General features: G+C 36.9%; 1 protein-coding gene across 4 annotated transcripts in view; it reads right to left on the bottom strand.

Annotated features, from left to right (window-relative positions):
• The window catches only part of LOC131032384 (uncharacterized), a 128,107-nt gene that overhangs the window by 46,154 nt on the left and 54,607 nt on the right, over positions 1-27,346 (bottom strand). For 3 of the 4 annotated variants that reach the window (XM_059210758.1, XM_059210759.1, XM_059210760.1), the window contains 2 exons: positions 17,740-17,827; positions 5,788-5,900 (listed from right to left, as the gene is read on the bottom strand). In XM_059210758.1, the coding sequence (XP_059066741.1) occupies positions 5,788-5,900; positions 17,740-17,827 (201 nt within the window). The remainder of the gene's footprint in view (positions 1-5,787; positions 5,901-17,739; positions 17,828-27,346) is intronic. The other variant, XR_009358777.1, reaches the window with a different exon arrangement.

The following is a 27,346-nucleotide window of genomic DNA, read 5'->3' as shown; positions in this document are numbered from 1 at the left end:
CCTCCATTTGATGTTATGTCGATCCTTTGCCAAGCCTTCAACAATAATTTAATTGATTCTCCTATGATTTCAAGTCAAGGTTTGAAAAATGAATTCATTTTCACTATTCTAGTGCTTAAGTAGAAATTTGCAAAGTCAACTTGCTAGGAATAAAAATCGTTTGTGTGAGAAAGGTAATCACCTAATTAATTATTATAAGAACCTATTTATACAAGCATGCTTAAGCTTACATAGGTCATGTGTTTTTGTCTCAAGTCATAGAATTGACACACTTGTCATGATCTAATTTAATCCTCATCTAGGGTTTAATCTTTATCCTTATATCAAAGATTTACCATTGTATTTATCTTTTTACATGTAATGAAATCTTGGGCTACATAGAAAATCAAAACAAATTCTTGTGTGACAAAATGTTTTGATTACAGATGATCTTTGGGGTATTGTGGGGTTCAATCATCAACTCCAACAATAATAGTCGTTGAAAGATAAGAAATACTTGATATGGAATTATGCAATAGAAAAACAAAACAAGGATAGAAGAGTGTGAAAAAGCATCTCGAAAACACTTCAAATGCCATTGCAGCCCTTAAAATTGTTGGAACTATGGTGTTCTATTCACTTTGTCATGTCCCCACCCTTAACCCAATAATTAGATTCATAAAATGTTAATAATAAACAGTTTATTATACACATTCATATTGCATATTCATTAAATGTTACACATCACATGTTAATATTCTTATTAATATTAAATATTCATTAATATTCTTATTAATATTACATATACATCAATATTCTTATTAATATTACATAATCATTAATATTCTTATTAATATTACATATTCATTAATAAACAAACACAATTTGTATAAAGTAACAAATGTTATGAATAATGAAAGTGTGCGATTAAGAAAGGATGATGATGTGTCCACTTACTAGCAAGCGATGCAACCATTCAGCCCAAAGGCCTATTAAAGAGGCAGCGTTAATCACTTCTAAGACACATGGGAAAGTAAGAAGAAGAAAATAGGAACGAAGGAGGACTGAGGAGAGTCCGGCAGTCACTAAGACTGGGAAAATAACACGGGTGTGTGGTTATCTACAGCATTGCATGCTGCTGTTTATACAGTCAGCACTGCTAATATAATTAATAATATTAATACAATTTGATATTGTTAATATAATTAATACAATAAGCATAGTAATATGGTTAGTGTAATATAATATTAAGATAGCAAAATAATATAATGATGGTAATTAATTCTAAGGCTTATACAGTTAACCAAATCTGATATAAGAACACTACTAAAGTAAAATATTATCAATGCAACACAATACTGAAATGTAGGATAATAAAATGTAAGTAACGTTAAATAATGTGAATAATACAGCACAATAATATTATTAGAGACACTATTAATATCAATCTGACAAATGGGTTCAGCAATAACTAGTTATTGTCATAATACATACATTGATTCTTTGTCACTTATACTATATAATTCATATATAGGCAATGGTGAAAGGAGGGTGTGAGAGCATTGCTAGAGGGGTACAGTGTATGAACATCCTTCTAGATACGCCACCTCGAAGTGAGACAAGATGAGCCCATAGAGGCCAAAGGAGTACAAAGGGTACGGTCTTTGGGTCTAGGAAGAGATAGTTTCTAGGGCACTCTTCGCAATCTCTCCCCTCTTCTCCACCATGGCTCACAAATGCAAGAAGGCCAATCGTAAAGGAACTAGGATGATTACTAAATGAGAGTCAAAGGCACCTTATTGTTGAAGTGAATCAACCATAAGAGATGAGAGGTTGATATGAGGGAGGGGAACGGTGTAAAGCCCTCACTAGTTACGCCAGATGATTACGGACCATCAGTTAAGGACCACATGAGGCCACACAGGATAAGGTCTTGCTGTTGGGCCTAGGGTAGAGGATACTCGGGACACCTCATCATGTCTTCCAACCCTTGTTATGGTTGAGTCTCAATTTAACTGTTGATATTGGTTGTGTATATCCCAAACCTAGGATCGGATGTATTTCATTAGTTATATATATATTGTTGTCTAAACACATTGTGGATTTCAACAAAATAGAATGAAGATTATATCTCTAACTATGTTTTGCCCTTATTTCATTCTAGATTTATGAATTTAGGGCAAAGGATAAGGTGAACCCAAATGGGGACATTACACACTTTCAGAGAGTTTCTAGTTTAATTTCCAATTAGAAAAATTGATGAGCTTGTGTCAGTTCATGCTAGCAATATTTTGTTTGTAGACAACTAAAAAACTAGAAATAGCTACACAATAAGTTGCAATGAGTTTTAGGTGTTGCAATTTAGCATGGAGACTTGTCTTGGTCCAATGTTACTATGGTTCCAACCATTGTTTACAAAATTTGTGAGAACTCTTTTTATGCTGTACGATTTTTTACAAGTTTGACTCGTGGGCTTTTTTAGAAACAAGAAAAATATCAGTAAAAATGCCAATACAGGTAAAATGTAGGTTAAGACATGTTTTTTCGGCTATAAAACCATGCATTTTCTCTTTTGAGATGTCAATTTTAAATTTAATACATTTTGTAATTGAGTTTTGCAAAATATATATATTTTTAAGAAATTTTAATTGTTAGTACTTTCTAACTTGCAAAGTTTTTGTCAAGTGGAAAATTTTGGTCTTGCCGAGTACTCTCCAAGTCCGAGTCTGCAAACTATGGTTCCAACTACAAGTCATCTGGAGGAGAACTCATAGCTACATATTTATTTGGGTAAATTAGCATGTAGTATAAAAATATGCAAGTGCACTTATGGAGTTATTGGAGTACATGTGGTAACCTCAAGAACAAGAAAGATATTATATCCATTACTCATAATTCTTGTCTCAAGATTGAATAGTGTTCTAGTACATATAATTCCTGCAAACATCATTGCTTCACGAACCATCTTGCAAGACTCTGTTAAACATTACCTACATGCCTACATCACTAATTTTACTTACAAAGATTAGTATTCTTAGCCAACCTTCGAATATGCACAGCTCAAGGAAGGTTTTAATCCTTCCATATTTATCAGCATAACCTTTCCTTGCCTATAATCTTTTATGACAAGTTGTCTTCTAAGATGAGGTTAACTCTTTATATTTGCAAAACCGCTCCATGTATGGAATCATATAAAAGGAAGCACCTAAGTGAATCAACCATGCAACACAAAATCAGTTTGTACTTGAAGATACTAGGTATATACTACCTATCTTTTATTGGAGGGATTTTCCTTCTATGGAAGGGTTTTTTTTAAATGCACTACATTTTCCAATCTCTTAAAATCTACATCGCTTTTCAATGTATTGTCCCCTTCAACGATGTAAACAATTGGCAAAGACTCGTAGCCTATTTTAATTCCCATAGGCTAGTTTGGATATGATAAGGAAATAATTAATTAATTCAATTAAGGTGTAATGTCCCCATTTTTTGTCACTCCAACATTGTAATTAACTTTGGCTTTCTCGGTAAGCATCAACCTTGTCAAAATGGAAATCAGGAATTAGCATTGAGATTTGGAGATTTTGTTGAATCTATTGATGCTTTTCAGGAGTAGTTTCGACATGTTGGGCACATTCCAAACATCTTGGAGGAAAATGCTATCTTTGGAAAGTTTCTATTTTTAGTAAGTCAAATCTCTAGTGAGCTCTTAAGTATATTGACACCTTCAAATTTCATTTCTAGACTATTTCTGCATTTTCCATAATTTTAGCTCATTTTGTGGGAAATAATTAATTGTAAGTTGTCAAAAAATCATAAATTAAAAGACACTTAAATTAATTATTTTTAAGGTGAATGTAAAAGTGACTTTTGTCCAAAAAGGAAAATAATTAAAAAGTGTTATTTTTTGGAGCAATAAGGATTATTATTCTTTAATGGTTGGTTCAAATATTTATTTCCATAAAGTTCCTATAAAGATTATAAAAAGGGTTGAAGTCGTTCCTTTCATTCATTCTAGATATATGATATTTCTCTAAAACCATAGTTGTAGAGATTGAGTAGAATTGTTCACTTACAATCTAGGATGAAAATCCATTTGCAAAAATCGAGTTTGGTGGTGAAAGATCCTCCCTAGTTGATACAGTGAAATCTATTCAGGGTTTTAGTTTGTGCGAAAAGGATTTGCAGGTACAATTGAGGATTTGCAATATGTAAAGTCTTGCAAGCAAGACAAAATTTTAGGGCATTGTGAAGGATTTAAGATTTGTCAGAAAACAGTGTTTGTGGATGTCAAGTCTGGAAAATGCATCTTGAATGAGTTTAGAGTGATTGACATATTCACCTTCCTAGGCATTGAAATCTAAGTATGTTGGGCGTTGACAAAGGTGAGACTTGTTCTTAGTCGTTAAATCTAGCAGCCATTGTTAATTACTAGGCATGCTAAATTGAAGGCTACTGGGCACGAAAATTAAAGGCTGCTAGGTGATTCTAAAACTATTCATTGTTGGGCACACAGAATTGTTGGATTAGCATGGGATTCAGTGCCTATTTGCATGTGATTTCTTCAAAAACAGGGAAACAACATTGGCATATAAGGTGTGGATTTTTTACTTCATTTGTGTTGTGAGGTATTTCTAGCCGCCTTATCTTCCCCATGCTGGTGCGAATTCAGTCTTACAGATAGGAGGAATTCAATAGCCATTTCTTAGGTAGGAAACGCATTCAATGTTGGACGTTAAAGAATAAATAGCTGGGTGTGCGACCTTATTGGCAAATTCACTCATTTTAAGCAAGGTGACTTAACTTTTGCTAGTTGAAATGAGGTTTAAAGGAGGCATGTGACCAATGTAGGGTGGTGTGGATGTTCTTGCTGTCATTCTTGATCTTGGCATGAGGAATTTCTGTTCAAAATCTTCAGGCACAGACCTGTAAACATGGTTGTCCATTCAAATAAATAAATGTTGATATCATTGTCTCTTCATTGTTGAGTTGAGGTCAGACTTTCACATACATTTACATCTATGTAATATGCTCCTATAGTTGCAACCATTGAATAGAAGTACTGTGTTGTTTTCTGTTTCGAATAGTACAGTCATTTCTATCTTGTTTATGAATGTCAAGTGTTATGGTGAACATTAAATAAAAGCATTGCAAACAGAGAATACTCTAAACCCTTCACTTTTCATGCATGCAAAATATTTGACAAAATACCTATTCACTGAAAGTGAAACTTGTTGCTAATTTGATGGAAAATATTACTAAAGGTCTTTATAGTGGTATCAAAACTGGTCTCTCCTACTAGCCTGTTTGGGTTGTCCATCATGGAACCAATGAGTGAAAAAGAGTTGTTTAAAAAGAATTGAAGGGGAATAAAGCAATTGAGGAAGAAAGACACATGGTACTAAAGCCATGTCACATGTACAAGGGCACGTGCTCAACGTGATGGGGAGGGGTTGAGCACACTTAATCAAGGATTAAGTGTGTGCAAATGCTTAAATAAATAGAATTATATGTTTAATTTTTAGAAAGGGATAAGAGTAAGAGTAAATAATTAAAGGTAATTATTTACTTTGGCTAGGACTTAGGGATAATAGAAGAAATATATTAGGATGAAGGTTGAGATGATTGAAATATTAACTAAATAATAGGGTATTATTTAATTAATATAGAGGATAAGAAATTGGTTGAATTAGGGGTAAATTGATCAAACGTGGTCAATTTTAGGTGTCTACAAAACTTGGAGTCCATAATTTATGGAAAGCATTATTTTCTATCTCAAGCTGAACTTAACAAGGAGAGGCTAAAAACCTGTTCTTCTGTCAAGTTGACTCTCATGCTTTCCTGAAATAAGGTACAATGTCCCATATTTGACATATTATGCACATATCCATCAGAAAGAGCTGTAAATGATTCTGATTTTACTGCAAAGACAAAAAAGTAATGAATATAAATTCTAAGATTCCAAATCTCTTTGCCTGTTGGAAGATGTATACAAGAAAACAGATGCTAAAAGACAATTGTTACTTAGTGTGTTTGATAAAAAGAAAAAAAGAAAAATCTCTTACATCTGAGTCAACTTTTATTAATTATTATTAATATAATTGCATTTCATGGAAATAAAAAACTGCATTTGTCCTATAAACCAGGCAAATCTTCACAATCCTCAAACAAACTCTTGAAATTAATGATAAAAGACAGACTCCCAACTTCATCTCACTTACTTTGAATTCTAACAAACAAAGAGAAAATTCAGTTTTAGACATACAAAATAAGTATAACAAGGATCTTCAAATTTGCCATATTGTATCTAGAAATTCCTTCTTCCATTCAACAGAAGCTGCACCATTGAATTAAGGGCAAGATTTTGCAAAGGGTGTCTTTCGAACAAGAGAAATAAGCACCATGTTCACTCTTCATGGTATCATTATTACTAATAAAGAATCATTATAAATGAATAAAAAGGAGTGTATTATTGTGTTTATTAAATAGTTGGATTGGCAGTAGGAATGTTCTTTAAATTTTGTTTGTTAGGTTGTTCCAGTTGGCTGGGGCAAGCAAAATGTTGCACCCATTTCTCCTCGACACCTATTCATATTGTATCCCTCTTGCAGATAATATCAGTGATATGCCATCTGATCAATGTACTGTAAGTAGATCTTATCAATATATTATTGTTTAAGTTTACCAAGGGCACTGAGACCTCACGTCATGGATAAATGAGTCTTTTTCTGTTTTTATGTGTCATTTCCTCCATACTACAATGTGTTTAACATGTGTGATGTTCTCCATGCAATGTTCTGCAATTGTGTATATTTTCAGTCCTATAGTCACTAGCAATATCAGACTTCTTTTATTTGAAGGAATACACCTTACAGAAAATTGTGGACATAAAGATTTCATCAACCTGCAAGCTGTGTTACAAGCAAATTCTCTCCTTAACTAAGTCAAACGAATAATAACTGAGCCTAGGCCCCAGAAGTAATGACTCAAAAAATGTTTACCTGATGATATTTGTTGGCAAATGGCACTGTTCTGGTGACTCCGGTAAAGATTGGTGAATGATAGATGCTCTAGGCAGTGAGCTCTAGGCAGTGAGCCTGAATGCAAGTGCATTCCACTTTTTGTAATATTGTTCTACTACTGGCCATAGTATAATAATATTGTGGGTACTCAATCCCACCGTGGTTTTCCCCTTTCCGGGTTTCCACGTAAAAATCTTGGTGTTATGGTTGTGTGGATTCTTGCTTTGTGTTTCTCAATTATGGTTTATGTTATTATGTAATATCCCCAACATTTTTTTATTTTTTTTTTAACAATTTTGCAAACACACCAACACCGGTTAGGGTTAGAATAATGAAATCTAAACCAGCTGAAAGGAACCCTACACTTTTTGATCACCGAGAGCCCAAGATGGGAGGGTGAGAGCATACGGTAGCAGGGGATTGTTAGATGCAAACTTCTGAAACTAGTGACTCGGAGGAAGAAGAAGTAGGTGAGGGAGGAAATGAAGCTCCCCAAAATGTACCCCAAGAAAAACAGTTGGGGCCGAAAGAGAAAAAGTTTCTGACGATGCTCAAGGCTGTCAAAGGAGACCATTCTGACATGAAATTCGACTTGCCAATGTATAGTGGCAAGGTGGATAATGAGGAGGTACTAGATCGGATAGATGCCCTTGATAACTATTTTGACTTCAAGGAGGTTCCAAAGGACCAAAAGGTGAAGCTAGCCAAGACTAAGTTGAAGGGGTCAGCACTGACTTGGTGGAATTACACTCAGTCAGATAAGATGAGAAGAGGAAAGCCCAAGATTAACACTTGGGACAGAATGGTAGCAAAGGTGAAGGCCCAATTTCTACCGGGTGATTATGAGGTCCAAACTTTTAAGAGGTTGCAGAACTTAAAGCAAAAAGAAATGGATGTGATGACATATACAGAGGAGTTCCGTAAATTGAGCCTGAGGCCAGGGCACCATGAAGATGAAGTGGAGAAAATAGCAAGGTATGTAAATGGGTTGAGACATAGCATACAAGATGAGTTGAGCCTAACTACCCCTAGGTGTGTAGAGGAATGTTTTCAGTTAGCCACGAGAGCAGAAGACAAGGTTAAAAGGAGGTAGGAGCAGCAAACCAAAGGTAGAGGAAAGAATAATAGAGGAAGAGGAAACTTTGGAGGAGGTAGAACGCAATTCCAAAAGCATCAAGGGGTGACTAGTTGTCAGCAAGAACAAACCAATGAGCAACGAGGTGGATTTAGGGGTAGGAGATCTAACACAAGTGGCAGATTTGGAAATCAAGTAAGGGGATCGAACACATTCTAAGGGAAGTGCTTTCAATGTGGCCAAGTTGGTCACCCTTCTTGGAGATGTCCAGACAAAACAAGCACAAGCTCATATGGAGGAGAAAGGAGGACACAAATTGTTCATGAGGAAGAGTCAGAAAGTGTGAATTCACCTTCATTACAAGCAGCACCTGAGACTGGAGAAGCTTTGCTCATGAGGACACTGATCAAAATCCCAACCACCAAGTGTTGACATGTTTTTTTATGACTGCGTCAAACACAGGATAAAGTTGCCTAACGGTCACTTCACTCTCTCTTGATCAAAGTGTGATTGCATGCTAAGATTGCAAGAAGTTCAAACAATCGACTCCAAGGTTCCTGTTGTCATTTTATGACACCCTTCGTCCATCAGTGAGAACCGATCAGAGATATGTTCCATGGACCAGCGCGGCCCCAATTGATCAAGGAGAGAAGAATCATGAAGTGTGAAGTGTTGCCTTGTCCGAAGGAAGTTCCTCCCTTGGCCTTTTCTTCTTCCCTGAAACTCCGAAACCCCGAGGTTCAGAAGTTCTTTGCCTTAGCCGCTTTTCTTCCTTCTCTGAAACTATGGAACCCCGAGGTTCCGAAGTTCCCTTCCTTCCCTTAGCTTTTCTCCAGTTTCTCCGGAACTCCGGAAGCCCGAGGTTCCGAAGTTCTTTCCCTAGCTTAGCCCCTCCTCTCCTTAGCCTTTCTCTCTTTTACCCCGGGAACTCCGAAACCCCGAGGTTCCGAAGTTCCTTGCCCCTTTTCTCCTTCCCTCTTCGGAACTTCAGAACCCCGAGGTTCGAAGTTCCTAGCCTTTCTTCTATCCTTGCCCGGAACTCTAGAACCCTGAGGTTCCGAAGTTCCCCTTCTCTCTTTAGCACCTTTCCTCTCTCTATCCCGGAACTCCGAAACCCTAAGGTTTTGAAGTTCCCCTTCTCTCTTTAGCCCCTTTCCTCTCTCTATCCCGGAACTCCGAAACCTCGAGGCTCCCAAGTTGCTTTGCTCAGTTCCCCGGAACTCCGAAATCCCGAGATTACGAAGTTCCCCTCCCTTGCCTTTCTCGAAACCCCCTGAACCCCGAGTTTCACTCCTCCCCCTTCTTCCTTCTTCTCCCCGGAACCCCGAGGTTCTGAAGTTCCTTCCCCTTTTGCCTTTTCTCTCTAGAGCTTCCGAAGTATCCGGAACCCTAAGGTTCTAAAGTTCTTCCCTTGTCTTCCTCACTTCGAGAGTTCGAGCTTCCGAAGTCTCCGGGCTTACTTCTGACTAGTGGCACTTTCGGATGGCATGATCGACACTCAAGGCTTTTAATGCTCCGACAACTTGGTGACTTGTACACTTTCTTTTGTGGAGCCACAAGGGTGCATTAAGTGTTTTTGAAAGGATTTCCATCAAGGAAGGTACAAGGCCATGCTAGGTGACTTATGTCATGTCTGACTTTGGAAGGTCAGTCAATCTATCTTCCTCAAAATTGCCTTTGGAGGTATGGCTAGGTTGCTTGCATGTACAAGTCAAGTGCATGCACTTCCCTGCACTTCCAGACTGACATATAGGGGTCATGATCACCATTATAACCCATTTCTCTATATAAGGCTATTAAGCCTCATTGTAAAGGGTTCTCTCCCTACTGCCTTGAGCTATTCTTATGCTCTTCTCTTCTCTTGAAGACTTGTAATCTTTTTTGCATTTCTGCAACTGTAAGATTGGCTTTTGACCTCGAATTAATTGAAGATTACCATTCTTGCCTTCTTTCAACTTATGCATGCTGTGTATGTGTTCTTACCTCCATTATAAGTGTAGGTTTGTGATTTTCTTTCACATGTATGTTGTGTTAGCTTGTTTTCTGAGTGTGACTTGTGGGAATCCTTCTGCCCTCTTGACACCTAGCAAATTCTAACCTCCACACACGTATTGGGATCACTTATACAATTGAAGTTTGTGCATTTCCTAGGTGTTTTCAGTTAATTCTTTGTGTCATTTTGGTAGGGAGAGAAACAATCTCTTCTTGGTGCATCACCTCCTTTTATTTCAAGCAATTTTGTCTTCCCTTTACCTCTGCAAGTTGTTAGGATAGGCTTAGGAGTTAGTTTTGAAGTGTTGATTTGGTTCAACACCTGCACCTATTTGAAGAAGGAAGCTGGCCTTCTGCGGAGATTCAACCCCACGCGCAAGGTCCCACACTTCGGGGTTGTTTGCATGTTTCACAAGGTTGCTGAGTTGATAGCTTAGCAAGGGTGCAAGCTTTTGTGATAACAGTTCCTTTATGCTACGGACGTGACTCAGTTGGCTGACGTGATTGTTGGTAATCCAAGGGGCCTTACGTTTGCATCATTCTTTCACTTCTTTGTTGTGGCTGGAACTCCATCATCGAATATAGCAATTCTGCGATGTTGTTGCTTCGAACGGACTAAAATGAACTGAAAGTAAAAGGGAAAGGGTTTAGAAGGAATTAAATCTATTCCTTAGGGCCATGATATGAATAGTTAATGCTTTAGTGGACAAACTCCAAACAAACCAAGCTTTGCTTCGCCAAGATCAACTACAACTCCGCAAGAACCGGTGCAATCTTTTGAGGATGTTGGAGGACTTTCACATTGAGAAAAGTGCATCTGAATACCCAACACAGCGCAATCCAAACGATTATTCACAATCGAACTTAGCACAAATTTGGGGGTTCAGGCTAACTTTACACTGCAACTTACAATCAGCAAGTTGCAAAAAGTATGAACCATGGAAATGCATCAAACTCCATTACATTCTCCATTGAAATCAAAGCACTTTATCTAACAACTGATAAAATAAAATTCTACTCTAAGTGAGGAAGGTGAAACCATGCAAGTTTTGAAAAAATAACTTAAGTGGACACCATCAAAGAACAATGTTTCACTGTTATTATCTCAAAACTTATCGCAACAATTTCATACAAGTCTCCCTCCTTTTACAGATAAGGGGGGTCACCCCTTTATATAGGCCTCTGGCCTTAGCTACATGCAAAACCCTAATTAGGGTTTCTCCCTAAAAGGTTCCCCACACATAATGCAACAAGGTGGGAATCAACAATTAATAACCCATCATGCCCTTATACAATTAATTCAAAAGTACCCAAAATAGCATCCATTGCGCATTAAATGTACCACCTCTTTCAAATTTGTCCAACATGTGTTGAATATTCATCCATGCAAAAATCACCCCATTATGTCATGAATTCTCCATCATTTCCACATGCAGCGACTGAATGCAAAAGGAATCTGCCATAAATTCAACATCCAATAACCGGGTCGCCATTTGGTCAAATATTCTGGTAATGAATGCACCACCCTACTGCCATATGTTTAATAGATCCTCGCCATGCAAGTGGACCCCACTGTCGTATATCCGCACCTGCACATCTAGAATTATTGGAGAGAAAAAATTTGATTCAAGAAGAATTTTCTTGAAGTCTCTTCAACTTTCTGTCATGTCCCCTCCTTGATCGTTATATACATCCTAAATGAAGTAATTATTATTATTAATTAATATAATAATAATAATAACAAATTTTTATTTGGAATTTATTTATTTATTAAATGTATTATTTAATTAATTTCTATTAATATTTATTACTAATAATATTCTTGAAATATTCAAATAAAAAAAATAATATAAATAAATAAGTAAGTAACATTACATATCAGGTTATGGTGATTTCCAGATTACAATGATCATGTCATATTAAATAAATTCAGTAATAAACTATAGTGATTGGTATAATGAGAATCATGTGAAAAGATACGATATTAATTGGAGAACACTAAAACAAAGGTATCGATAGCTATGCATGACCATAATCGGTGAATATCTTAAAGTCTAATAGTAAGTATAATAAATAGAATTGATGGCAAACAAAACCATTAAAAAGAATTATCGATGGTTTATTAATATTAAAACCGATAGTCATATTAAAACAAGAGAATCAGGTATCAATAATTAAAAGTAATAAAACATGACCCATAGTTATCGAATCGATATAATCAAGAGAGATGCACTTATAGTCACGACCTTTGGGTTTCAAAAAGATGTGACCTTTTCATGAATGGTTACATGAAAGATATATAAGAAAATAGAATCAGGTGGAAAAGGGGTATGGTGTGTACGGAAAAAAAGAAAAAGAAAATAAATATAAACTTTCTCGCAGCATGGATCAGATCAGATCAGAACTGTTATGAATTTACAGGCAGTATCCTTGTTTTGGGTGGTATGCATGGGGGGATGTGTTTAGTAAGTATGCTTAATATATGAGGCACATGAAACCCGATAATGTTGTATGCAGAATGTAATATTAATAATATTATCATAAACTACAAAGATACTAAGACTAAGGCATTCATACTAAACAATTTCATATACTGTGGCAGACCAGATCTGACGCAAATCAGATCTGTCTGCCACTACAGTTACTAAGTGGAATAATGATAGTAAATGGGTAGGGAAAGTAATTTATATTATAGGGAATATAATCTGATTTATTGACTAGTGACTTAGTAAATGGGTAGGGAAAGTAATTTATATTATAGGGAATATAATCTGATTTATTTATTTTATATGTGTTTATACAAAGGTTGATTAGTCAACTAATATCTTATAAAGAACTATTCTGTAGTGAAACATATAGTGTAATACTACCTAAACTTAAATATATATATGTATGTATGCGGTATATATATATATATGTATGTATGCAGTGTATATATATATGTATGCAGGATATTTATATGTATGTAGGATCATGTAAATGTAGGCTTAATTTATGGATTGCAAAATGATAATGAATTGTAGGATGTTATATGAATAATGTGGCTATATGATGGAGGCTATTGGGAGGAAATTTCCTTAGCCTAATTCAGGGATTATGATAATCCCTGGTAGGCAATATATACTGAATATCTATATGCATATATATGGCTTGGTTGACTAAGTTCATCCAAAAAGAGGCGTATCTGACCGGTCCCCCCTAAGGACTTGGATGATGGGATGCATCATCCAAGGCAAGGAATTGACATATGGTCTTCCTTGGATGGCTTGGGTGTAAGAGGTTACATCCAAGATAGGAATCGAATTAACCTTCGATTTCCTGGATGGCTTGGGTGTAAGAGGTTACATCCAAGATAGGAATCGAATTAACTTTCGATTTCCTGGATGGATTGGGTGTTAGACAGGATTCGAACTCATCTTCGATTTCCTGGAGGGCTTGGAACCAAGGGGTTCCAAGAAGGCGAGCTTCACGGCCGCCTAAGGACATACTTTCATATGGCATTCGTATCCTTTTTATTAGATGAAAATTATGATTATGTTAATTAAGTATTAAAGATAGATTGCAAATTAAAAATGGTTTATATATATATATATATATATATATATTTATATGTTGTATTCTAACAATTTGTTTTGCAGGACAATAATCTCCAACTAGTAGGGACATTACACTTTCCTTGCTTGGAGAAGGTTTTTAATGATTTTCCACCATCTCCTATTTTTTAGGAATTTTCCACAAATTAGGGTTTCAAGTCCAGGAGAGAGAGAATTCTCCCACGAGTCCAAATCTGCAAAAAAAATTGGATTCTGATAAGATTTGGTGTCTCAAAATGGAAATTTCAAAAACATTTCTCGAGGGGATTTCTGCTTTTCATTCTTCCTTGACCCTTGGATTTTCATGCCTTAGACAAATTTTCAATTTTCAAGCTTACGCATGGAATTCACCATGTCTTGGAATTTGATCATTTTCCATGCCTCCAAGCACCCCTCAATTTGGCGTTTTCCATTAGTCTAGCACGCTATTTCCATGTGCAGAGGAATTCATCAACTTTTGATTTCTCCATGACCCCTCCCTTTTGGCGCTTTGATCATGGCTTGGGCGGAATTTCACTGTGGAGGAGGAATTTCATCAAATGTTGAATCCTTCGTGGCCCCTCCATTTTGGCGCCCAGTTGAGTGTTTGGGCGGAATTTCATTGTGGAGGAGGACTTTTGTCAAATGTTGAATCCTCCATGACCCCTCCATTTTGGCGCTCAGTTGAGTGTTTGGGCGGAATTTCACTATGGAGGAGGAATTTTGTCAAATGTTGAATCCTCCATGACCCTTCCATTTTGGCGCCCAGCTGAATGCTTGGGCTGATTTTGGCCATGAAGGAGGAATTTGATGTTTTCTACCAATTTAAGACATGTATATATATGAAATATAACATTTAAGTTATATTTCATATATATTGTCAGGATGTTTGAGAGTGGTTTCAGGTCCCTAGGAATCATAACGCAAATTCTGGATTTTGGAAGATCTTTCAAATTTTCATACATGGTGACCTACAATCAGCAGGTCCCCAATGGTATGAACCTAAAATAAAATAAAATACCCCCACATTTCATCATTAAAATCACTGAACTCTACTTAACCAGTTGAAGGGAAACCATGCAAACAGAACAAAACAAAATAACAAACACCATACTTCAATGTTCATATATTGCTTTCAACTGCTGTTACAACAATTTCCTACAACAGTCCTATTCTACTCCTAATTTGCTAACTATAGCTACTTCTAACTTGTTGGCTATCTAACTCTAAAATTCTAACCTTTTTTTTAACCCTTTACAAAGAGAGGCATTGGCCTTTTATAGACTTTACAATTCGAAGGCTAGGATTTAAAACATCTGACAACTACAATCTGCCTTCTAGAAACCTGGCAACTTTAACCCATGCCTATTAATTCTTATAACTTCTTGGTTGCCACTTTCAACCATTGCCTCAACTATCAGCCACTGTTCTACATCAATTTGGCAAATCAGGCAGCTGAGGAATAACTGACCTGCGTACCCATTGTTTTAAATGCATTAATGGGGAACACGGGTAGTTATATTACAATAAAGCACTTTGGCCTTTACAGCTTGATTTTCAGTTGTTTCTTGTTGTGCATTTCTGAATCTGCATATTTCTTGTAGCATTTTGAGTGGTTTTATTGATGCCTCCAAGAAATTTGGAACATCATCACTTTTGTCCAGATTTTATGGCACACTCTTCAATGCTCTGTGATCACCATTTTGATCCTGCGCATTGCATCTTTTATCCTTCAAACTTGGCACTCTTCAATATGATTTTTAAGCTTCCCCTGGGTCTTTGCAACGGCATCAATCTACAAAAGCGAGTTCAACTTGAATCAATCACCTCGAAAAATTTAAGTAATTTTACCAAATAATAAATGTTGTCAAGGCAACGTTGGGCTTCGAAAATGAAAGATGTTTACTTTTAAAACAATTCAAACCTCCTTTAACTTCATTGAACATTTGACTTAAGATCACACCACTTTAAAGGGAAAAGTTAGGCAATTTAGAACAAAAGTGCCAAAAAGTTCCCTTTATATTTTCACTTAATGTTTTCCTTTTTAGGGAAAACTTCGGCAATTTGGAGCAAAAGTGCCAAAAAGTTACCTTTATATTTTCACTTAATGTTTTCCTTTTTAGGGAAAACTTTGACGATTTGGAGCAAAAGTGCCAAAAAGAATGCCAACGCTTGAGTTTGGCACCTAACTCCTTCAAATTCCTCTTTTTCACTTCACACTTATTTCAAATACAGGAAAAAGTTTGGGAGATTAAAGTGAAGATGTGAAAAGCATTTTATTCTTTGAACCCCACATCTTATCAAACTCCCCTCTTTCTTTTGTTTGGCACTAAGCCTAATAAGGAAAAGGTTCAGCATTTCGAAGGTAAAGTGCTAAAAAATTACCAAATTCCCTTCCCTTATTTCTTTTAACTTACCATTTCACATTTAAGTGGAAATTTCGGCAATTGCGAATGAAAGTGCAAAAAGCGTTTAGATGCTATAACGCCAGAACTTAGTTCAAATCGCCTCCCCTTTTCACTTCAATTCCTTTTAGGCAAATGCAAGGGTGATATAAATATCGCCTATATTTAAAAACCATGAAGCCCACTCCCAAACCGACTCCTCCTTTGATCGTTTTTTCATTGACATTTTTGGGGGAGAATTTTGGTGTATTTTTTGGTATTCGAACTAATATTGCTAGGCTTGATATGTGAAAGGTATTTTGTGTTTAATCATTTTTTTTTTAAAACACATTCAAACTTATTTCTCTTGTTTCAATTCTTAGCACCTATCATCTCTTGGCCTCATGGACGTAATTAAAAACATTCATTTATTCTCTGGTATTTTTTACGAGAAATGACAGGGCAAAAAAATAAAAACAAAGCACTGGCTTTTTAACAAACCTGAAATCGGCCTGAAATCGGTGGTTTCTCGGCAATTTGGAGACAATTATGCAAAGGGCAACTTCAACATTTTTGTTGGTATTTCAAAAGGAAATGACAGAGCCCAAGACCTTTGGTTTTGGCCCATATCACTGCATCGGCATATGCTCAAGATCATTTTCAAGTTGATGAAAACAACAATTTCTTTTTTCAATACACCTGAGTTTCACTTTATTGGATATTTCTCAGTATTTTGGTGGGTTTACGACTTATGCAGAGGCAACTAAAAGTTCGATTCTAATCTACAGAGCCCTTTCTCCGACGGGCCAAAAACAGGGGGTCCCTGTCAACAAAATGGGGTGTGTGCGACACACACAACAAAAACCTTTTAGGAACATATGTAGAGATGAGAAATAATTGGATACTCAATTCAAAGAAGGGGAGAACTTAAAAAACATTGGCTTTTAAGCCTTGGCTCTAGCGATAGTTGGGAAGCTTTAGGCACAAAGTTGTCTTGTTTCCCTATAAAGAGAGTTATGACATGGATGCATGAATGTTATTTTCCATGAACCATCTAGAACTCAAAAGTGGGACCTTCTTGTGACTATTCTTGGCAGAGATACTCTCAACTTCTTTGCTTTCTTCCAACAACCCCTTGCAGGCCACAGTGTCCTAGTCTAGCTCTAATATGATGTTATCTTCCATTGAGCAAATAGGACTCAAACTGAGGAGCTTCACACAATCATGCAAAACTTGCTGGGGTTCTAAGCCACTCAAGCTACCAAACTCTTCGCAGTTCAAGGTTTGGTTTTCTTATTCCAATAGTCAACAACTCTTTGAAGGGTAATTTATTGTCAAATGTCACTAATCATAATATAACTTTGTGTGAACCTTGTGTGCTAAGCATATTATAATGGGAAGATTGTAAAACAACCTTTTCATCGATTCTTTATTGTGTCCTTAAAATCAACCATAGAGGAAGCTAATGTTGCATTATGTTAGTTACTGGCAAGGATTGCATATAATATTAGTTTATTGAACTCTGATTGTATAATCTCTTCAAGTAGTTTCTAGAAATTCAAATTGGGGAGTGATTAAAGAAAACAAGAAACATGATACTCATCGAAATTCCAATGGAATGAACAGAAAATTATTCAAATCAGATGATTTTTTATAAAAAAATATGAAGTAGGATATAACTCAAAATTTTAATCATCAAGCTTCAGATGTTTTACCTGCTAGTTCTGCAAGAGGTGGTCCTCCATAACGTATGCACACTAGTGGAATAGTATCATTTGAAAAGTCAAACAAATCTCGTTTTCCCTGCAAAGAAAATAATATTTTCAAAGCATAAAAAGGCATAGTTTCAAACTTTCAAGCATATGTAAGTGATGACTAGCGTATGAAACAAACAATTAGAATGAAAATATATATTAAATTTTTAAAATATATGGACCCCAAATATACCAAATAAATTTAAAATATTTATTTATATGCTTATGTTTATTGTGTATATATGCTTGTATAAGAGCCTATTGTAATTAACTTCCTCAAACACAAGAATATAAGAGTGTATTAAAATGGTTAAATAGAAGGTACTGTCTAATTTTCCATCTTTGAAACCTTCCAAAGACCCTTCGATGCTACAGTTTGAAAAATACCAGATCAAGAAAGGGCAGGTTGATAACAAATTGTATTGCATCCATCCATGGTACCATTTATCACAAAAGTTATTTATAGAGAGGTTCCCCAAATTTGTGAGTTTTTATAAAGAGGGTTGAACAACTATACAGAAACATTTAACTGTGAACTGTTGGATTGTAGGAAGCAAGGGTTCCTCCTTGTCAACATAGCTGGTACACCAAGTCCCTTCTTCATTGATTACTTTCTTGAAATTATTTTCATATTCTTTAGGGTTCTTTATTTGATTTCTTTTCTCATGCTCTTGCATATTCATTTCCTAGTTTTAGTTATGGCAACCATAGTTCCAAAAATCTACGGACTCGCCGTGGACTCACCAAGACTCCAAGTCCGTTGGTGGGCCAAGTACTTGCCACGGACTCACGAGCTGAGTCCAGGCAAGTCTATTCAACAAACTCACAATTTATTGCAGCGGACTCAGCACAAGTCTAATATCAAGACTCATGAGTCCTCCATCTGGACTCTCGGCATTTGCTGGAAACGCACAATCAGACTTAAAGCACTTTTTAATCACTTTTTCTTATTTCAGTCATTTGTTATTGCTCAAAATAGGTCTGTAGGGTTTGAAGAAGGTGAGAAAACAAGATAAAAGCAGCAAAAGACATCTAGGTAAACGGAATTGGAGTCGTCCGTGTTTTGTCCCAGCCATGTAATGCTTCTAGGTGTGAACGGAATTGGAGTTTATTTGAGAACAATCACACGAAGAAGAGATATAGGTTGACCCAGAAGCACCTCAATGATCTTGTCTTCATTTGATACAATCTTCGCCTTCACAGTAGAAAGGTGGAGGGTGTTTCACATGAGGCCATTGACTTGGATGAAACCAATCCATATGGTGATTGGAACATCAATGAACAAAATGATGGTGATGATGTTCTCCTTACTGAAGAAGATCTTGCAAAATTAGAGAGAGGAGCAGCAGAAGAAGCAGAAGCAGCAGCATTGGATGAAATGGAGGGGGATGAAGATGAGGACTTTGATATTGAAGAAGAAGAATCAACTCATCATTTAGATACCTCAGCACCTACTAGTTTGAAGGCCTGAAAATTCAGTTATATTAGGAGAGAAAAGAGGAAGATGTAGTCTTTAGTTTGCTGTTTTCCACTTTTTCACATTTGCACATATCATTATATCTAATTTTGTAAACATTTATAAACTTATGCTCTTGTTATACATTTTGAAGTTGAAACTATGAGTATGAATGATGAAATTTAAAATATTATGTGTTTGGAGATCATATGACATGTGTATTGTTTCAATTATGGCTCTTATGTTCTCTAAATGCATTAATTTCTTTTTTGTGTGTACAACTATGGTTTTCCTATTTGACGAGTTCTTTCCTGAGGTTTTGCCAAGTCCGAGTCCAAGTCCAGTTTTTGGGCTGCCAAATCCGCAGTGAGTCCAAGTTTTCCAAATATGATGGCAACAAAGAGAGTGTATGCATATTTCATATGTGCTTCATGAGTTTTGTTGTGTTGTACACAAACTCCCGGTCTCCGATAAGGACCCTCTCTCCTTGTCTTCTTGCCTTGCTAGCATTTATGTCCTTCTAAGTGAGAGAGAAAGCTTAGGATTGTACGGGGAATAAGGTGAACTCGAGCACATAGGCCTATATTTGCACTGCAACCTAGGAGTTTAAGAGCTTAGACAGGAGAAGAACCGGTTGAGTGATTTAAGAGTTGAAATATCGCGGTTGAGTGATTTGTGCCTTTGTATGTTTCTCTTGGCTGGTTCAACGCCAAGTTTCTTGCATTCCCGCTGGATAAGCGGAAGGGGCTGGCTTGCCTCCCAAGCATTGTATTGTTTCCAGTTATTTGAAGCTAACGATCCCCTCAACACCGTATGCTCTCACCTTCCCACATTGGGCACTTGGTGATCAAAAAGTGGAAGGGTTGCATTTTCCAACAAGTTTTCAGTTTATGCTTTCTAACCTTAACGGGTTATCTATTTGTGGATGATTATTATTGGCCTAAAAAACAAAAAAAAATAACTGGGATATTACAGTGGTATCAGAGTTGGTTTTCCTGCCAGCCTGTGTGTTCAAATTGATCAGAGCACAAGTTCTCCCTGCCATCCTGTTGGGTCATGGTTTTTTGTTGCATATCAGAGTTTGGAAGAAAATCTACTACAGATAAGTCTATTTGTGAGTTAATGCAAGGATCGATTAATTTGATGAAGGATTCAAATATTAAAATGGGGTTCGTGAAGGTTCTTGCAAAATCCAAACATAAGGAAGTTTCTGAAAACAATATCTTTAATACAAAGACAAATGATGGAGTTGGTGTTTTGACACCTAACTTTGAGACAGTGCTTCATGAAGACTCTTTGGTGATGCATGCACCTACCATTGATGAGGTTGTCATTCAAAAAGAAGAAAAAACAATATTTGAGGTTGTGCATGATGAATCTCTTAATGTTTCTTATGGAGCTAGTGACAGTGTTGAATGCACTCATGTGCCTCTAGAGGAAGAGCAAATGAAAATTGAAGATGTTAAACAAGAGGGAAAGATTAACAGATTGTTGGATGGAGATTCATGTTATGAAGCTGAAAATATTGCAGCTAATGATGAAGTTCTTAATGACCAAGAGGCTGTCCTATTTTATAAGTTTAAAATATACCAAAATGATGACATTCAAGGGGCAGATTTAGAGGACCAATCAAAAATTGCATTTCAGAATAATGGGGTTGAGACTCGTAGTTTGAAGAATGAGCTTGACCAAATTCTAATAGTCTTTGAGTAATGTCCTAAATTGGAATTTTCAGATTTAGGACAGCAGGATGGTTGGTCTAAGTTGGAAAAAGGAAATACTTCCCAGATCATTGATAACCCATTGTTTGAGATGGGTACAGTGAAAACATATGACAATCCACTGTTTGAGTGGGAAGATGAAACATCACTTGGTTCTAGCATTGCTCTTGGTGAGAATAGCAATGTGTGGAAATTAAGAGAAGATTCAAGATCTAAGTTGGATGATACTTGGAGCTATGGTGAGCACTTTTTAACTAAGCAAAGTAATCAGCCCTTTAGCACTTGGGATCCAAGTATGATGGCATCTAGCGATGAAAAGGAACCTGTGTGGGATGAATTTCCCTTTGATCCTGATGAAGCTCAAAAAGCAGATTGTGTTGTAGAGTTAGAGGACCATATGGTTTTTGATGATGGAAAGTTTAAAGATTCTAAAATGCAAATGTGATTCACCCATTCATGAAGTTGGTAGTAAGCAAAAAGTTGAAGATTTAGTAGAATCTGATCCTCTTCATGATATTGAGCAATTGCAGCTAGTGGGTGGTGAAGAAAAGGAGTCGTGGAGCAGCTTTGTGGGCAGCAAAGACAAGAAACAAAGTTCTGATTTTCAGTTGCAGCCAATGACTAGTACACCACCTTTAAATGCTCAAGAGTGGAAGGATAAAGTCATGAGGTCCTTTGAGAGTGAGGTGCGAGTTCTATCTAGGTTTGACCATACACATAGTTTGATAGAAGAACTCTATTGGAAGGCTCAAATTGAAGAGCGACAAAAGGGAGTTAAGGATGAAGTTGCTCTCCCCAATCTGCAACTCATCAAAGACTCTTTGGAGACATTAAAATCAGAGTGCATACAATTGATCATAGATCGTGATTATGCCATCGAAACTGCAAAGAAGGTCCTTAGTGCTTTACAAGGAAAAGAGAGGAAATGTGAAGAGCTTACTCTTGAGCTTGAGTCAACAAAGGAGTTGCATGAGTATGAAGCAAGTCTACAAAGTCTAGTTATCATGAGTTCAATTATAAATGAAGAGCGATTGTTAATTAAAGGCTTGTTGCAAGTGCTACTCTTGATGAACGAACTTCACTTCATTAACTTAGGATTTGGAGCCAACTTCATGCTTGAGAGAATTGGAGCGAACTTCTTCATGCTAAAAGTGGAAGAATGAGGGAGATTTGAAAACAATTGCTTCATGTTCAAACGTTCAAGGGCAAACTTCACGAGTTGGAAGATTGAAGCGAATTGCATGAATGAGCACATATGAATGAATTTCAACTTCATGAGTTCAAGATTTGGAGCGAATTTCCAACATCATGACTTGCCTTCTTGGAGCGAATTTCCAACTTCATGAGTTGCCTCCTTGGAGTGAAATTTCCAACTTCATGAGTTGGGGTATTGGAGCGAATTTCACCTTCAAGGCTTCACAAGCAAAATGGAAGATAAAGAGATGAAGGAAATTTGGAACCACTCACTTCATGTTCAAGCATTCACAAGTGAACTTCATGACATGCCACCTTGGAGAGAACTTCATGAGTTGGGGTATTGGAGCGAATATCACCTTCAAGGCTTCACAAGCAAAATGGAAGATAAAGAGATGAAGGAAATTTGGAACCACTCTACAATGTCCCCTTCCTTGTGATGTTGCATTCAGTGGTCCATTCGCCTATTCCGGAGACCCGTAGGCTATGTGGAAAGATGAATTAAGGGTTCCCATGTTCCTTGGAGTTATGACCAGACTTGTCAGGGGTGGAAGGTGAACTTACTATTTTTAGTAAGTTAGGGTTTGGCTGTCAGGATGGTACAGAGTTGCTAAGCTCACCAAACTTTTTCTCTGGTTGCGAAGATAATGATTTTTGGAGCATTATTTCATGACTTACTATTTTTAGTAAGTAACAGTTTGGGGTATTCTATTTTTGGCAGTCCTGGATTTGGTCCTGTCCCAGCACAATTCAGTGATCCTCATTGTTCAGCCTCATCTGGATTCCGTTAATAATCGGTACTGGAACTATAAGCAATTTAATTAAATATTATTCCTTATCCTGAGGTTATTATTTAATTATTTTATCACTTATTGATGTTATGGGAAATTGTGCAAAATATAATATTTTTCCTAAGTCATGTCTAGGCGATTTTTGTGGAGAATTAAAGGGAGACTTCATTCTTTATATTTTAAAGAATTTATAATGTCAAAAATCGTGGCCCCTCTCCTTGGCATGATTTTGACTTGGGAAAATGGGCGCCACGTTGGGTCCACCATGAAATGAAATGCAATTGGAATGAGGCGAAATTGAGAGGCAGTTTCATTTGAATTTCAAATTGGAAAATCTATATAAACAGAGGTTGGGCTCCTCATTTGGCATCCAGAGAAAATATATCGTTATGCTGTCGGAATGACTCCAGACATTCTTCGAGGGTGAATACCTCCTAGATCCTTCCTTCCAGTTTTGAGTGTGAAACATCACTCCTAGCTGTGGTGCGTAGTTGTGAGCTTCTTGGTGATTTTTGGGTGTGTTGGTGAAGTTTTGTGTGTGCTGCTGGTTTTTTGGTATTGCTGGTGTGTGCCGGCTGAAAGTGTATTTCTCTCGTAGCTGCCTGTGTGTTGAATGCATCATTCTGGGTGAGGGCTCGTTGGAAGCGTACCAGAGATACGATAAGTCTCCTATATTGGCATGGCATTTTGAGAACTCTCCAATTTTTAGTTGCACATCAAACTTTACAACAAAAATGTCATTTCCAGAATTGCATTGGGATGCATGCCTTGTTGTTGGTGCTCTTCATTTGCAGTTTCGAGGTATTGTTTTGTTTGCTTATGTCATATGCTTCATTTGCTTTTGATTTGGCATGATTCTATGGGGTTTTAAGTGAGTTACAAGCAATTTGGTGGGTTTCAGGATGGTTGGTTCTACGTTTTCCTTGTATTTGATTTCAGAACAGCCAATAGTATTATTGGTTAGAATGTGTTAGTGAATTCATAAGATATACTTCACTCTATTTTCTTTCACATTTCTATCATTGTAAGAATTGCTTCAGTAGTACTGACCAATTCATTCTATGTTGTATTTCCCGCTGAACAAGTGGAAGAGGATGGCTTAGCTGCCTGTATGTTTGTAATTCAGTTTTGTCCTCCCACTGAGCAAGTGGTTGAGTGATATTGTCCTCCCGCTGAGATAAGCGGTTGAGTGATAGTTTCATTTAAAAGTCCTCCCGCTGCATAAGCGGTAGAGTGATTTGGTTCTATTATGCTTTGTTGCCTTGGCTGGTTTACCGCCAAGTTTGTGTTTTTCATCCCGCTGAAAAGTGGAAGGGGTTGGCTTGCCGCCCAGTTTTGTAATTGCATTGTAGTTTCCAGCGGATTAGAAAGCTAACGAACCCTTTGTCACCATATGCTCTCACCTTCCCACATTGGGCTCTTGGTGATCAGAAAGTGGAAGGGTTACCTTTCAGCAGCATTTGGTTTTCATTTCCTAACCATAACAAGTGTTGTGTTGAACGTAATTGTGGAAAAATTCAAGAAAAATAAGAGGGAATTTTACACACTCACTTCATGTTCAAGCATTCACAAGCAAACTTCATGACTTGCCACCTTGGAGCGAACTTCATGAGTTGCCACTTTGGAGCAAACTTCATGACTTCACCTCTTGGAGTGAATTTCATCAATGAGCATATATAAGCAAGCCTACATGAGCGAAATCGAAAGAGAAATGAAGGATGTTCGATAGTAATTGCCATGAATGGATTCAATGCCAAGCGAACTTCATGACTTCACCCCTTGGGGCGAACTTGAACTTCATGAGTTGGACTTTTGGAGCGAAATTCATGAATAGGGAGATTGGATCGAATTTCATGCTTCATGAGTTGCAAGTTTGGAGCGAACTTCATGACTTCACCTCTTGGAGCGAATTTCATACTTCATGACTTTGCATTTTGGAGCGAATTTCATACTTCATGAGTTAGGGAAATGGAGCAAAATTCATGACTTCGAAGGTAGAAGAGCAAACTGCATGTTTGAGAGAGTTTAAGCGAACTTCAAGAGTTGAGGATTTGGAGCGAATTTCTACAAAGGTGAACTTCATGACTTAGAAGATTGGAGTGAATTTCATACAATAAGCAAGGTGATTGAAACAAACTTCGCATGCACACCATCTAGAGCAATTTTCATCTTTAAACCTACATGAGCAAACCTCAACTTCATGAATTGACATGCATGAGCGAACTTCATGAGTTGCACATTTGGAGCAAACTTTGAATTCTAGCATACAAGAGTGAACTTCACGTTCTGAGCTTCAAGAGCGAATTTCAAGTGTAAAAGTTATGGAGCGAACTCTACTTCATATGTTCCTAATTGAGGGTGAATTTGCAAGATTGACTACAAGACCACTACATTGGAAGAGATTTGATGATTGGAAAGGGTCATTTTGAGTTGAAAAGATGGGAGATAGAAGTTCAAAGATCACTTCATATGAAGCAAAGTCAAGGCAAACTTCATGAGCAGGGGTTTCGGAGCGAACTTCATGTGCTCCACTCTCACAACAAAATTCCTAAAGAGGCCTCTCCCAAAGTAGTTTGTTATTAAAGCTTTAAAGTTGAGCTCATAGAATGAAGATAAATGAGTGAAAGTGAGTTCACAGGCAAGTTAAGGGCAATTTGATGGACATCAAGGGTGGAGTAAACTTCAAGAGCTCTTCTCCAAGAGAAAAAAAAAAAACTTCATGAGGGCGAATTCTCTTCATATGTTCTTAATAAAACCTATATATCAAGTGTATTTGATACTTGCTTGTTTGTTTTGCAGGGGATGAAGCAAGAAACAAGGAGGACCTTTTCAAGAGGCTTCATCGACAAACACAAGAACATCAAGGAAGAAAGGATCTCAAAGTTGTTTAAAGACTCTCACCACCTCAATTACATGAAGGAGACTCAAAATGCTACTAGGTTGAAAGATTTCAAATGTTCAATAGCTGCAAGCAATAGAGTTGGATATCTTCAAGGTTCTCATTCTATCACATTGGCATGGAGAGATTAGAGGAGTGCAAAGGAAAAATCATCCAACTACCTCAAGGCACTAGAGAATCAAGGAAGGATAACCTACATGAGGGAAGGATGTTTTACAATTTTGAATTCCCTTCGAGAATCCAAGAATTGAAGTCAATACGATGAAGAGCTACATTCAACCAAGTGCACCATCCACTCAAAAGTATATCATGAGCAAGAGGAAGATCAACCAAAGTCATCACAAGACTTGCATCAAACATGATTGAAGAAGCAGATAGTTTCAAAAGAGTTAATAAAAGTTTGCTTCTCATCATCATCATCACTTTAAGCAAACTGAATAATGTTGGGTATCAAGAGATATCTCTCAACATCCCTTCACAATGACTAATCAAATCAAGTCTACAAGTGCAAGATTGAAGGTGGCGTCTTAGTCACCACCTCACCAAATCAAGGAGTTCCACATCAGCACGTCTAAGTTCAATGAATCAAGATCACCCACGAATGCACAAACTCCGATGTACCTACCCTTGTTATCTATTGGTCATGTCAAGAATGTTATAATAATTTCATTGGCCAAATTGAGTTTGTTGTAAAAAACCCTAATTAGGGTTTCCATTGTAAAATCTTGGCCATTGATCTCAAATTAATCCAAGCCATTCATTGTAAATGAGCTCTCTATATAAAGCTCAAGCTCTTCATTTGTAAGGGTTAATAGGGTTAGAATAGAAAATAGAGTAGTGAATATAACTAAGACGGTAGCTAGATTAGAGTAGAGTAGGAGGAGAAGGCAGAAATTGTTGCCTAGGTTGTAAATGAACTCCATTTTCATTGAAGTTATGGTGAAGTGTGTTGCTTCTTTACAATGTGCATGGTTTCTTGTTGGATCTTCATGTTGGATGATAAATCAATTAGATTGAATGGAGGAATTTGTTGAATGTATTCATGTGGAATTCACCTAGTCCATACCACTAGCCTCTTGTTGATTGTAAGTGTGCCTTGCGTGGTCAACTGGAGTGATATGAGCTTAAATTCAGATTGCTATACATCCATTGTTTATGCATAAACTTGAATGGTGAACAATGTTTGATAGTAATGATTTGAACATCTTAAAATGTCCTTAGAAGATTGCACCGAGCTTGTGTCAAATTGTTCAGTTTGATGGTGAGACCTCGATCAGTAGGATTCCACTTAGTCATTCATCTATCTTCTTACATTCTAGGTCCTAAAATAGACTTTCTCATCCCTTTCCTTTTGCCTTTTTTTTTTCAATTCAAGTTAGTTTAGAACCAAAAGCATCATCATATTGCAACATCAGATGATCAAGTTCCAGCAAATCAAGCATTTAGGCATTCGAACATAAGTCCCTTTGTGATTCCAGCATAATCACATCAAACCAATGAGCTTATC

Source organism: Cryptomeria japonica, chromosome 8 (assembly GCF_030272615.1).
Source record: "Cryptomeria japonica chromosome 8, Sugi_1.0, whole genome shotgun sequence".
Classification (NCBI taxonomy): Eukaryota; Viridiplantae; Streptophyta; class Pinopsida; order Cupressales; family Cupressaceae; genus Cryptomeria; species Cryptomeria japonica.
This window is presented reverse-complemented; position numbering and strand designations above follow the sequence as displayed.